The sequence below is a fragment of the Talpa europaea genome, assembly GCF_964194135.1.
Source record: "Talpa europaea genome assembly, chromosome: 7".
Taxonomy (NCBI): Eukaryota; Metazoa; Chordata; class Mammalia; order Eulipotyphla; family Talpidae; genus Talpa; species Talpa europaea.
In genome coordinates, this window is record NC_140074.1 from 5,497,101 (window position 1) to 5,511,174 (window position 14,074).

General features: G+C 48.2%; 1 protein-coding gene across 2 annotated transcripts in view; it reads right to left on the minus strand.

The window, feature by feature from the left end:
* GARNL3 (GTPase activating Rap/RanGAP domain like 3) overlaps positions 1–14,074 on the minus strand; it is a gene marked incomplete at both ends in the record, with an annotated part of 120,445 nt that overhangs the window by 94,662 nt on the left and 11,709 nt on the right. The window contains one exon of one of the 2 annotated variants that reach the window (XM_084238989.1): positions 12,858–13,028. In XM_084238989.1, the coding sequence (XP_084095115.1) occupies positions 12,858–13,028 (171 nt within the window). Of the gene's footprint in view, positions 1–12,857; positions 13,056–14,074 lie in introns of both variants that reach the window. The other variant, XM_084238988.1, reaches the window with a different exon arrangement.

The following is a 14,074-nucleotide window of genomic DNA, read 5'->3' on the forward strand; positions in this document are numbered from 1 at the left end:
AAAGAGTTTTAAATATCATTTTTTTCTTCCTGTAGCAAAAAAGGGGCCCTGGTGTCCAGGGACAGGCCCCTAAGGGCCGGGGCTCACGACTACACTCCAGCTCAGGACTCCTTGACAGCACAGCCTCACTGGAAAATACTTAACCCCAGGAAATACTTGGCCCCAGAACAGGGTCGGTGCAAAAATGAAGCAGAGTTCCTCACATGAGCCTCCCCCCCCACCGCCCCACCCCCGCTCGAAATACAAAGCCTCTGTCTTAGTGAATTAATGCATGAGGGTGCTGGGTCAGGCTTGGCAGCATGGACAGAGCTGAGGACTTGCATGTTAAATCTCTAAGTATGACCTGGGCGGAGAACAGAGACGACCAGCTCCTCTCCACACAGAGCCTAGAAAAAATGCCTCTAGATACTTACACGTCACATTCCCAGGAAGCATGGTGCCCCCTCCCCCCAAGTCAAATTTATGGAAACTGAATAAGGGGAATGGAGCCAGGGGAAACTCAAGGGGCAGCCACACTCAATGGGCTGCTCAACAGACCCAGACTTGAGTGATGACCCTCAAGTCAACCCTAATAACTGGTTGGACCCCACTCAACCAGCCTCAGTTATTTCCAGTCCTGAGGGTTAAGGTCAAGAGCAAGAATGGGGATTGTGCCTGGATCAGCAAGGAGAAATGGTGAGAAGCAATGGGCAGTTTTTCAGAAGCCTACAGAAGGTGAAGTTCAATGTCAACGGTTTCAGGACAATGCCTCAGACCCCGGATAAGCAGATAGTAATCAGATGAAAGGGAACTGCTTATTTGAGGGACAGAGAGGTATAAAATGTGCCAGACTGCAAATGTGGCTTGAAGGGAGCCAAGGGCCTCCTCATGGCAGGCCCTGGAATAGCTTATCGCACTTAAGGAACTAGTCTCTCCTGAAGACAGTGACACAGAAAGTCAGAATGTGATATGTTAATTTCTAACGATAAAATAAATGGAAGACTTTTGTCCTCTTTTGAAGGGCTTTCAGACCCCAGGGAGTAGGAAGTAAGCAGGAAGATTTCTAGAGTGCAAGGGTTCCCAGAAATCCAGCCCCTTGATTCTTATAAATCTGCAGACAGCTCCCTGCTCCCCTACTGTGCTTCTGGGGACAGTACTGTGTGTTCCTTGTACCAGGATTTTCAGTTGTTGTCCCTCAGCAAGGTCCCCAGGCACAGAGCAGACAGACATGCTCGATTGGAATCTCGGCGCCATGGCTCACTAGCTTCGTGACCTCAGGCAAGCAACTCAGCCTCTCTGCGTCTGTATCCTCATCTGTAACCTGGGCCTGTAATGCTGTCTGTCTCCATGGGAGGACGGAAAGATCACCAGGGGCTTAGTGCAGCATTGGACACACAGTAGCCACTAAATAAAGGCCCCTCACTTCTACAGAGTACCTGGTTCATAGCAGGCCACTCAGTAAATATTTGTTGACTAAATGAGTCATGAATAAATGGTTACCTCTGCGGCTTCTCATACAATTAAACACACAACTACTATGTGACCCACTACACTGTTGGGTATTTATCCCAGAGAAATGAAAATGTATATTCATAAAAATCTCACACCCACGTCCCACTTTCTTCAAAATAGCCCCAAGCTGGAGAAGGCCCAGAAGCCCTGGCAGAGGCCGGCTATGCCAACAGTGGTCTGTCCACACGACCCCACACCACTTGGAAGGAACAGACTGGACGACTCTCCAGGGAATCATGCTGAGTGAAAAAGCCCGCCTAAAAGGTCACAAGTGGTATGCCTCCATTTATAGAACATTCTTGAAATGACAAAATTATGGAAGGAATAGGGAGGTGGGAGTGGTTATAAAAGCACCGCAAGAGGGTCCTGAGGGATGCAGCCGGTCTGTGTCTCATCTGGGGTCGAGGAGGACGGCACCTCCACGGGGGAGAGAACTGGGATCCAGACAGCGTCTTGTCTCCTGGCCCTCCTGGCTGCGATGAAGAGGCTGCTCTGGAGCGACAGGGCGGCAGCGCTGGAGTCAGAGGTCTTTCTTACCATCACCTCTGGACCTACGATCCTCTCCAAATAAAAAGCTTAATAAGAAAAAAATTGTGTGTGAATTGAAATTTTTCCACTCCTTCCCATGAACAGTTACTGAGCACCTCTGAGGAAGGTACAAGGCGCTAGCCCTGAGATGCCTCCTAGAGCTTCTAGTGGGGCAGAGAAACAAGGATGAGGTACCTGGACCTCACAGGAAGGAAAGCACAGTGGCAGCGCCAGTGTGGCTAGGACACAGGCAGAACTCACAGGTGCTGAGGGGAGAGTGGGTGTGGTCCCACGTCTTCACCCCTCTCATGTCCTCTTAACTTCATTACTGTCACGTTCACCACCTGCCCTCGGTCTGGTCTGGCACCTGTCCTGCTCCATCAGCCACCTGACTTTGCTCCATCCCTTCAGTTTGCTGAGCTTCATCTCAGGATCTGGCCATGTTCTCTCCAAACTCCTTCTTCTTCCTGATCCACCTCCCACCCCAGACTAGAATCACAGAAAGGGTGTTTGAGTAACACCTGCCTCTCTCACTAGATAATAAGCTCAGTGGGTTTCGCTGAATGAGGAATGAATGAATGAAAGTCAATCAGCCCTTGGGGGCTGTATAAAATGAGTTAAGATCACTTCTATAGGAAAGTGCTTCAAATATCAGAGGTGAGTCATCACCCCCCAGGGCGTTCCTCCTGTACAGGAGGCTGGTGGCAGCTCAGGAGGGGGAGGCTAGCCAGAGCGGGTCGGTAGTGGTAGCTGGAGAGAGCACAGGGGCAAGCAAGCACACAGACCACTCCCTAACTTTCTCGGGGGTCCAGCCTGATGGACATACCCACACACTCACAATTCCACTGTCTGCTGTTGTCGGAAGTGAACTGTATGACACAGCACATTCATGACATTTGTTTTTAAGTCAGATATAAACATACTGTAGATGTTCCCAGAGGTTAATCTCAAAAGATTCCCTTCAGAGGTTAATATGACGCCAGCCACACAAGCCAAGAAAATGCTGGTGGCGCCATCACAACGAGCAAATCATGGCCTCTTTCACTAGACCTCGGCTTGTGAGCAGGCTTACACTTCCTGCAAGTGCTGCCTGGTGGCTGTCAATAAATAGGTGTTACCATTAAGTGCAACTGATCACCACTATAACATTACAAGGCAGACTAGCCACAGATGTCAAACTCCTCCAGGTGTATACTTAAGATCCTTGCATTTTATTGCCTGTCAATGGTAACTCAATAAAAAAATCTTTTATAAAGCCATTCAGAGAATGTATAGACCCTAAACTTAAATAAATCCATATTTACAAACATAGAGAAATAATGAGCATAAGTGTTGCCCAACATACACTTAGCCCTGTCTACCCTGCCACTAACTCGCTGCTTGCCTTTGGATAAGAAACATCCCCTTGATGGGTCTCAGTTCCTACAAGTGCAAGACGGGGTTTGGTTAATGGATTAATTCAACAATTACGGATAACCACGGTATCCCTTCCTCATAGGGCTACTAGAGTTAGTGAGAAAATGCACATGAAGACTTTAGCATGGCATCTAGACTGAGCACAGTAACTGTCTGAGTAGACAGAGGCTATGCTCCCATGCCTCTCATTATGTAGATGTGTTTGAGCAACAGAACCAAAAAAAAAAAAAAGAGAGAGAGAGAGAGACAGAGAGAAGAAGAAGAAAGGAAGAAAGAAAAAGAATAAGTGTTTGTGGAAAGTAAGGACAAGTCAGAATTTTATGTAATCTAAAAATTCTCTCACTTTAAGAACATAGCTGCTGGGGAGGAAAACTTTTCCACTGTTCTCTTATATTCATTCCTGGGGCCTGCAAATTAAACTGACAAAAGCACACAAATTTTCTTTTTTAAGTTTATGTGCAGGGCCTCCTTGGTGGTGCAGCGGGTTGAGTGCAGTGCTGTGAAGCTGTCTGCAGCTTCTGCAGTGCAGGTTTGATTCCTGGCTGGCCAGGGAGAAACCCACACGGCGTGGCAGACCTCTCCCGTCATGCCCGCTGCTCCCCTCAGCAGTGTCTTCGGTCTGTCTGCCTGTTCTGTTCCCCGCTCTGTCTCTGGTGAATCCTCTCACCCTCCCACACCTCTGATCTGTACCCCAGTTCTTGTATAAATAAAAATAAATCTTAAAAAAATAATAAGTTTATTTTTAAACACTCTTAAACAATGAGTGATAAATTGTGGGGAAGTGACCAGTCAAAAGAAAAGGGTTTTGGGCACCTATACATGGGAGAACTATGTATTTAGGAGGGTTATTTAGTCAGATTTGTTTATACAGACTTCTCTGTCTCTTGTATAGATTGTTCTCTTCCCCTTGATATAGGGGAGGGGAGGGGACAGCTGTGCAAAAGGAAAAGTGTGCCTCTTTCAGCAGATGGGGGGAATGTGGAGAATTCCTCCTGTGTCTGTTTTTTGTTTGTTTGTTTTCAGTTGCTTCATCTCAAAATAAACTTTATGCCAGAGCGGGATGCTTTTATATTTGAAAAATCTTTGGTCTCAAATATAAAGGAAAATGCTTGTAGAACAGACAAGAATCTTACCCTGGGGCAACCCAGGAGAGGGGAAGGCTACTATTTTCAATGATCTCTGTGACGTATTTCAATTTTCTGGACCAATTCAAGGCCATTCCAGACCTATCTGTTCTCAGTGTTCCTTTCAGACTTCATAGTGGGAAAAAAAAGCTGCTTACTCTACTTTTAAAGTCCAACTATATTTTGGGGAGGTTTCCAAAGAGATGTACTTCCCTAAGCGCCTCTGACGCTAGGTCGTCTCCTATGGCTGTGACACCAAGGGTGAGAGAGAGTGTGCGTAAAGGGCACGTGTTCTTTAAAGAAAGCCAAACAACAGATAATCCAACTGAGAGAGACACTAGAGGCAGTAGTACTTTCGCTAAGAATATTATTACTATAGGCCGCGAGAAGAAAACACTGGCCTGCTTCTAAGACCAAAATGGGAGTTTTAAAAATGAGTGTTGGCTCAGGAGAATTTAGGGCAGGGCAGCAGCCTGAACTTTTGCCTCTTAAAAGTGCTGATTAAAAAGAGTACTATTATCTGTCACTATTTTTAGCGTGTCCTCACACTGTTCTTACTGCACTTTGGAGAACAGGTGAGCACCAAAAATGGGTTGCTGGCCCTCGAGGACTGTAAAATTTGAAAGCATAGAAGACAGAGAGTCCATGGGGGCACAACCCTAGTAATGGCGGCATCGCCTTGAGGGAGAGATGGCTTTTAGCAGCCATTCCTCCCGGGGCTTAGGGCTCTGCGGGGAGGCGGCTTCGTTCCCGGAAAAGGGCCAAGGTGTCCTGCCAGACAGACCATACTCCCCCCACTCAGAGCAGTGACACAGGTTGAACCCCACCTCCTGGAATGGGGGAGGTCCACGTTCCTCGTCTATTCAGGCCACGTCCTCCTCTGGGACCTCATTGCTCCTGTGCCTTCCAATATTACCTCTGCTCCCCAAAGCCAATGTCCAACTCAGATCTTTCCAGCTACCAAGTCAGACTTTCAATCACTGACACAGTTCCCTGGACACCCGAGGCAGCCCCCCCCCCCAAACCTAACATGGCCCCACATCCCACTCCAGCCCCTCTGTTAGCAGAACTGCCTTCTCCATGACCGAGCTCGGTCTTCTCACAGCTCTCACCTTCTCTCCCAGACGACATCTAGTCAGCCCCAGGCCCTGGTTCTGCTCCCTGCAGTGCTGTGTGGGGAGGCTGTGTGTTGTATCTCCGTATTTTGCATTTCCTCCCTTGAAGAGATAACATTCCCTTGGTTCAAAACTCACTTATCCAGATGGCTGTTCAGGGAAAGTCTCCCTGCTCCTGGCCCATCAGCCCCCATTTTCTCTCCCTCCAGGGGAGCTGCATTGCCTATTGTATAACTCCAGAGAGGCCGCACATTACAAAGAAAGAGAAACATATATTCCCTCTCCCCCCTTTTTTACATAACTGGTAGCATCCTGTTCCCAATTCTACTCTTTGTTTTGATATTTTTTCATTTACTGTTATCTCGGTGACCTTTCCACATTACTGCCCAAAAGCTCCTGTGTTCTTCCCCGTGACCACTCAGTGTGTCCGCTGAGTAGCTGGACCAACCCCCTGGGGAGGTGGCTCTCCATCTTCTGTGGCTGGTAGTGCCACTGCAGAGGCCACTGGGCCCCTGGTGCTTTGCCCGTGACCAGATCCACAAGGTCTTCCAGCTCCTTGCCCCTCTCTCCCCTCCATCTTCACGTTCTCTGCCCTAGCTCAGACCTTCACTGCTGCAGAAGACTTCCCAGGGGATCTCTGACCTGTGACCCTTCACTTACACCCGTGAATATGCAGTGAGCATTCTGTGAAAACAGCAAGGACAAGAGAAAAAAGCAAATAAAACCAAAGCCCCTCTAACCAACCCTCACATCCGTGCCTGGCTTACACTGTGCGAGCTTTGCAGGTTTATCATTAAGTCAAATGGCTTCTTTCCGAATTTGAAGTCAGTTGAGAATTAGGGAGAGTCAGGCAAGGGAAAGCCAAATGCCTTCGTCTCGGTCAGCTTTTCGCCGCGGGGTCAGAGTCCAGTAACTCCCACTTCCCCGGAGACAGACCCTGGGACAACCTCCTGTGGCAGTGTGGCCAGCGCAGAAGTGGCCCTGGGGATTGTTAGCTCAAGATCTGACAGAAGAGAAAGAGGCAAAGGGGCCTCCACGCCTGTTTCCAGAAGATCCAGCTGTTTCCCCACTTGGAAACAGAAGAGGAAACAACACACCAACGCTGTGGGCAGCCAGGTCCCGAAGGAGAGCGCGGGGGAGTGGAGGGGGCTGAGGACAGGTTGGGGGGCACCCCGGCTCCTTCATGGGGGGGGGCAGGGAACACACGCCCCGCGATGAACTGCAGCCTGCCTCCCAGCAGCGGTCTTAAAGCCCAGCAGCCCTACTCTCAGGAGCAAACGAGGTCTTTCAAGAGTTCTGGAAGTTACTTTTTTTTGAATTTCTAAATACAAATTTGCCTAATATTTGCATAATGTCTTGATGACACACTCCTTCAAATGCACGACAGCTTTCCTCAAAAGATCAAAACGCAAACCATGGCTAATTCAGCCCAGTGAGGAAATGAAGTCTCATTTATATTTTTAGAGAACCCCAACTCTCTGGTAGCATATTGTAAGTAATCACAGAGAGTGTTGATAATAAAAAAGAATTAGCAGATAATTCAGAGAGGATGAAAAACTTTCAAGATATTCTCACCACCCCCTTCCTAGCTGACATCTTTTTTTTTTCAGTAAATCAATATTCTTTTTTTTTAAAAATTATTTCTTACATCACTGTTCATTTTTAAACAATATTTGGTTCCCCCCACCCCCTCAGGTGGAGTCCCCATAGAGTTTCCTTCCCTAGTGCACCCGTCTGGCTGACATCCTTTTAAGCTGTAACTGCCCTGGATCTTTCTAACGGTGCTCCTTTGTTTCTGAGGCATGGAGCTAAAACCTCTCTGGAGAAACGTCACCTCACAAGGGGTCAGCAGTAGCCCGGAAACAAGGCTGTCACTCAGGACAGCAGGAGTGCGGGGCTTCCCTGCTGCCTTCTGCCCTCCTGTCCCAGCTGAAACTGCATCTCAAAGGTGCTCCCTGCCCTGCTAATCAGCAATTTCAGTTGCTGATTGAGATTTTTGAACTTTCTGTTGCATTCAATCCTTAAGCCAGATTCCTGAGCAAGCCTCCTCACCCCCTAAAAGGAATTCTAATTAAGTAGGTTTCATGAGCCCTAATTTTGAAAGAACTTCCTAAGTTACTTTTGTGTCCACTCACAGACCATTCCCATTCTGCTCGAAACTCTCCCCACCTGGCAGACAAGAGCATTCAAACCCTGTTCTCCACGGCCACACCTTTTCTTCTCCAAGGCTGTTCTGCTCACGGGACAAAAAACAAACAAATAAACAAACAAACAAACAAAAAAACCCAAATGCTTTCCCCTCTTCCCTGGGAAGAGACGTTCCTCCACAGAACAGGAAGGGACACGTGACCACACTGACGACTAGAATCTTCCCACAGGGCTTTTCTCACTGATGGGGAAGTTTTCCTCTCAAGCTGCAGAGCTGTAAGAATGTACCCCAGGCTGCCTGAGATCACACCGCCTCTGCATGGCACAAAGCCATGTACAGTAGGAGAAATGAGGCCAACAGATAGAGGAGCAGGGCTCCGGGATGGAGGTGGTGGGAGCAGGGGCAGAAGGAGTGACCGCACGGCACTGGAGTCCTCGGGTGAGGCCTTCCTGCAGGCGGATCTGCCCTTTCTTTGGTTTGGTGACGTGAACCTACATCTTCTCTTTCGTGGCCCAAGCTAATGTGAATTGGGTTTGGCAACCAATAAGCTCCTTCCTAGTCCACATCTTCATTGGCTTTCTGGCCTCCTCACTGGACACATCTGTGAAGTGACCTTCTGTAAAGCAGAGTTCAAACCATCAATTGCCTGTCTCCCAGTCTCCTCAGGATTAAGTACATGTTTCACAGTAGTTTCCCCAATTTAACTTTCCAGATCTTCCATGACTTCACCACCCAAGAGGCGAACCAGGAAGTGGCCATCTAGAATATCCTCCTGCCTGGCTCTCTGCCTAGTCAAATCTACTCAAGAAAAAGAAGTGAAGAAAGGGAAGGTTCTACACCTTTTTCGAGGCCCATTTCATGTACTTCTCTTTAGGAAGGCTTTCTTAAGCATCTCCTTCCCCTGAAGATGTACTCATGCCCGCTTCAGTCCTGATGGCATTTATCTGGTGATCTTTGTCTGAGTCTAGTTAGAATTTTGGGCCGTCAAATTAACTGTAAGACCAATTAAGTTTGCCCAAGTCCAAATTTTTTTTTTTAAAGATTTATTTATTTATACAAGAACTGGGGTACAGGCCAGATGTATGGGAGGGTGAGAGAATTCACCAGAGACAGAGCAGGGATCAGAACAGGCAGATGGATGGAAGACACTGCTGAGGGGAGCAGGGGACAAGGCAGGAGAGGTCTGCCTCGCCATGTGGGAATCTCCCTGGCCAGCCAGGAATCGAACCGGCACTGCAGAGACTGTGGACAGCTTCACAGCACTGCACTCAACCCGCTGCTCCACCAGGGAGGCCCCAAGTCCAAATTCTAAGGCTCATGTCCCACTCCACCAGCCACACATTTACCAGGTTCACTTAACCCTTCTTCTTAAATAGTTCTTAAGTCAATTCCATTGCTCCTGCTATTCATCACAACTCTTAATATCCCCTGCCCAGTCACTCAAACAGGTCTCTGTCCCTCCAGCCTTACCCTACTACAATCTAGCTGCCCACTGACACCTATTAGCTTTCCAATATGCAAATCTGATCATGCTATGGCCCAGCCCACAGAGTCAAGACCTCACCTCTTTGCAGGGCAGTTAAACCTGCACTCCCCAATGCCTTGTGTTCTGTCTACCTTCCCAGGTTCACTGCCTGCCCACCCCTCCCCAAGCAGCACCAGGCAAACCTGAATATTCATGGTTCTTTTAACATCCAGAGTATTTTAATGCTGCTGGCCTTTGAATATGGTCCCCTCTGTCTGCAAAGGCCTCCCCTACCTGTGCCTGGTTAAGTTCAATCCTTCAAGTATCCCCTCCACTGAGAAATTCTGGACTGCCCTAGGTAATGGCACTTTTATAAGCGCCCCTGCCACCATGTCTGGACGAATGCTTCCTTTTCACTCCCAGTGTCAAGAACCAGGCCCAGCACAGCATGCAAGTGCTCAGTAAATTGTTCAATAGACACCAGAGCCTTGACAGGCCAAGAGCAGGTATTTATGTTAGCATGTACCTAGCAAAGGTCCAGCTCTTGCTTGGTAAACTTTACTGCTGTCCATCGCTGTTATATTCTTCACTCGACAGTATCCTGTAGACAGTGACATTCCATAGACACTGCTCGTGACTGCTTAGTTAGGAGGAGGGCTCTGGGGCTAGACAGACCTAGGCTCCGATGGCAGCTCTCTTACTTATAAGCTTGTGCATCCTGACAAGTATCTTAACCTCCTGAACCTCAGCTTCCTTATCTGTAAAATGGGACTAACAGTAGCTACCTGATTGTGTGTGTGTGTGTGTGTGTGTGTGTGTGTGAAGACTAAATGAGAAAACACATTTAGGATGTTTGTAGAAGTGGCCTGTATACGCTGGTTATCAATAAATATTTGCTGAATGACTGAGTTTGAATGAGTGGCCCCCAGAATAGGAGGGGTTCTTTTTAGCTTCTTTTGCAGAGAACCCAACAATACTCCCTGGTGGAATCAGTTTCAAGTCTGGCCTTCAGGAGGTCCCCCAGTTGCCCTGTCTTCGCAGCTGCTTAGGTAGCAATGCAGCAGCCAGTCACCGAAATCCCATACCACCCCTACTCGGATTGTTCTCCAACAGGGCGCGGGAGGGCCACCTTGGACAGCTCCCGCTGCGCCCCATTGGCTCCCCCGCAGTCCTGCCCGCCCCTTTGATGCGTCACCCGCGCGGTGCATCGTGGGGCTTGTAGTCTAAAAGAAGAGGCCTTTAACTCCACCTGGAGGGGAAGGGCCATAGGCTAGGCTCCCCGGTGTTCAACCAGAAGCTTCTGGGTTGGGTAGCTTGTGCACAAATTCCCTCTGCTAATGAATAACCGAGGAAAGAAGAGTGAACCCGCTTCCTTTCTAGACGAAGCCTGGCTGCCCTGCCTCCCTAGCAGCACGCTGAGGCTGCGCTTCACCAGAGGACCCCGACAAACAGGGGCATGTAGCTCATTTCATTACTAGTCACCGAAATGTTCAGTTTCATTTCAAAGGGATAGTCAATTCTCCTGTTTTCATAAATGAACCTATGGAAAGCGTGGAAAGCCAACAGTGCCTCCAGACTTTCCACAAAGAATGGGCTATGGAACTAGCAATCACATTTTTTTCTAAACCATGGAGCCGTTTATATTTCAAATTGCAATACTCCTAAGATGATAAAAGCTGCCAGTGGCTCCCCATGCCAGAGATATAAAGTTCAGACCGACCCAGCCAGCATGTAAGAGCTTTATAACTATTATATTTGGTTAGTTTTTTAAAGCAGCTTTCTCAACACTGGCTACTCTTGAGAATGGCCCAGGGAGCTGTTTTTATCAATATATATTTTTAAAGTTTATTTATTCATGCATACAAGAAATGAGGCACAGGCCAGAGGTGCGGGAGGGTGAGAGGATTCACCAGAGACAGAGCGGGGAACAGAACAGGCAGACTGACTGAAATACATTGCTGAGGGGAGCAGCGGGCAAGTCAGGAGAGACCTGCTGCACCATGTGGGTATCTCCCCCGCTGGCCTGGATCAAACCCATGCCACAGAGGCTGCAGACAGCTCCACAGCGCTGTGCTCAATCGCCTGTGCCACCAGGGAGGCCCGTTTTTATCAATATTTTACCTGTATTATTCAGTATCTTGGAGGGATGGTGCGGGCTTCCTGTATGTTTGTCAAGCTCCAGATGATTCGTCTGTTTATAAAGATGGGGTTGAGAACCTCTGGTTTAATGTCTATCTACTACTGTGGCTCTGCAGTTTCCTCTGTTCAAGGTGGCCTTCTCCCTGCTCCTGCCTGCCTGAGCTCAGCTGCTATCCCCTGTCCTCTCTGTCTTCCTGGACTCACTGACTCCCACACAGCTCTGCAGTTCCTTGCTTACTTGTCTGTCTCCCTGTATAGATGTGAACTTCTTGAAGGGAAGCGCTCTCAAGAGTTCTCTTCTGGGCCTCCCCTGCTGGCTCAGTGGTTGAGCGCTGGGCTGCGAAGCTGCCTGCAGCCTCTGCAGCGCCGGTTCGATACCCGGCCGCCGGTGAGGGTCCCACATGGCGTGACAGACCTCTCCTGCCGCCCGCTGCTCCCCTCAGCAGTGTACTTCGGTCCTTCTGCCTGCTCTGCTCCCCGCTCTGGCTCTGGTGAATTCTCTCATCCTCCCGTGCTTCTGACTATACCCAGTGCTTGTATAAACAAACAAATAAATAAATAAATCTAAAAAAAAAAAAAAGTTCTCTTTCATCCCCTCCAGAACCACTATATCAATTTCGGGCACAAGTTGTTTTTTAATCCTCACGGGTGATTCTGACTGAAGCCCCTAGCTGGGTATTAGCTTCATAAAAGCACTGGATCTATAGTAAGCCCCTGAAGGTATTTGTTGCTTTCAATTGATGAAGCATCTTACTTTATTTTTTTAAACTCAATCACATTGTTATACCTGGCTGCTTGATTCCCCTGAGTGCTAAGCACCCCTGTCTGTGGTATCCTCTTCATTCATCCAACAAACATTATTGAACCACATAACAAAGCCATGGTGATTCAGGAGTGAACAGGGAATTGTACTCACCCCTCTATGGGGCCTCCAGTCTATTAATACAGTGCTATAGTACCATTACTAGTCGAAATTCTTCTGAACAATAATGAGAATTTCCCCCCTTCTACCCACCATTTGATATTCAAGGGCAAGGGCAATGTCTTGTTCTTTTATATGTCCAGTAGGTTGCTGGCACATAGAAGACAGTCTGTAAATGTTTACTGAATCAAGATACAACTGTTTGTATCTTTTTGGGTAATTATTTAATTAATGGTTGTCTGTCTCATGAGCTATAAATCCCCTGAAGACAGGAACTGAAATCTGTTCAGGAACTGCCTGAGAGAGGGTGTGGTCCAGAGAGGGTCACATGAATACTAAGGACAAAAGACCTGAATAAGACATCATTAAGAATAGAAGTGAAATCTCCCAGTCAAACACTCACTCCCTTCTCCTACTGTATTCTCCCCCCAAAAGATAACAAGTATTTTCTTCCTGAGCATTAAGTTAAACATGAGCCAAACAGACAGTGCTTCATTTACTTACTTACAGGTTGACCTGGGACTCTACTTCAGGGTCTTTTGTTGGCCACGTCTGAAGGGGCTGGATGCCAAAGGAGAGAGACGACTTTGCTTTCCATAGCAGGGTTTGCGCCATCTGACTCCCCCCGGACCCCTTCGTCAGCGGATCCATCAGTGGGCCTGGAGGCTGGAGTGCTGTACTGAAGCAGAAGGAGTTGGAAAAGGCACTGAGAACAGGGAAGAATGGCAGGCCGCTAACTGGCTGATCCTGGTACTCCTCCCCAAGGCTGGCCCCTTAGTAAGTGGGGAAGGGGGACCCCAAGGCATCCCCCAGACCCAGGTGCCCCAAGACTACACCACAACCCTATCACACAGAGCAAGGCCACGGTGAGCACTATAGAGAAGAAGGCATTTCAACTCTGGAAACCAATCAAACCCTATCGCCCTCCTCGGCAGTAAGTGAAGGGTCTAAGGTAAATGACTGGCTTTTCAGCAATCACAAACGTATTCAACAAGGCAGTGCTTTTTCTAGAACACCACTGAAGAAAAACTAGTGGCTGGACCTCACGGCCATCACTGTGTTAGTCCAGGAGTGCTTGGTTTTTCTCTGAATTCCCAACTCAAATACCCAAGAAGAGTCACAACAGGGGCTCTGCGGGCCACAGAACTGGAAAGAAAAAGGACCAAAGGCAGATTTGAGGACTACTGTGTTGGGTACGCGAACACTTGTCAACTGAATAAAGGAACTGCTTGCGGGAATTACACTGAGGGACACATTCCTGAGACCTGCCTGCTCCTTTCTCTGAGGACACAGCGAGGATGGTGGGCCAGCCAGCTCTGGCCAAAAGGCTGCTCCACTGGGGAAAGGTGGCAGGTCCTGCTCTCTCTGACTGGAGTCATCTTCAGAGCCAACTAGCTGCTTTCTTCGCCTGCTTCTCCCTCAACTGACAAATAAGCAAACAAATCCAATTCTTCGGCAGTGGAAAAATAAAAATAAAAAGCAGTCTTAGGTAATGCTTTGTAACTCTTTATAAATCACGCTTTATGAGAACATGGAGACAACTCTTTATAATGTCTTTGATTTTTTTTTAAAGCATAAAGACTGTGACAAGACAGAAGCCGAGTGGCTCAGGGATAACTGTCAACAGGAGGCATCTGCGCAGGGAACCACCAGCCTGCTGCAGGGCGGATGCCAAGAGAAGTGACTCCAGGCAGCCTGGGTGTTTGGAGCCAGATGGGCACTGCC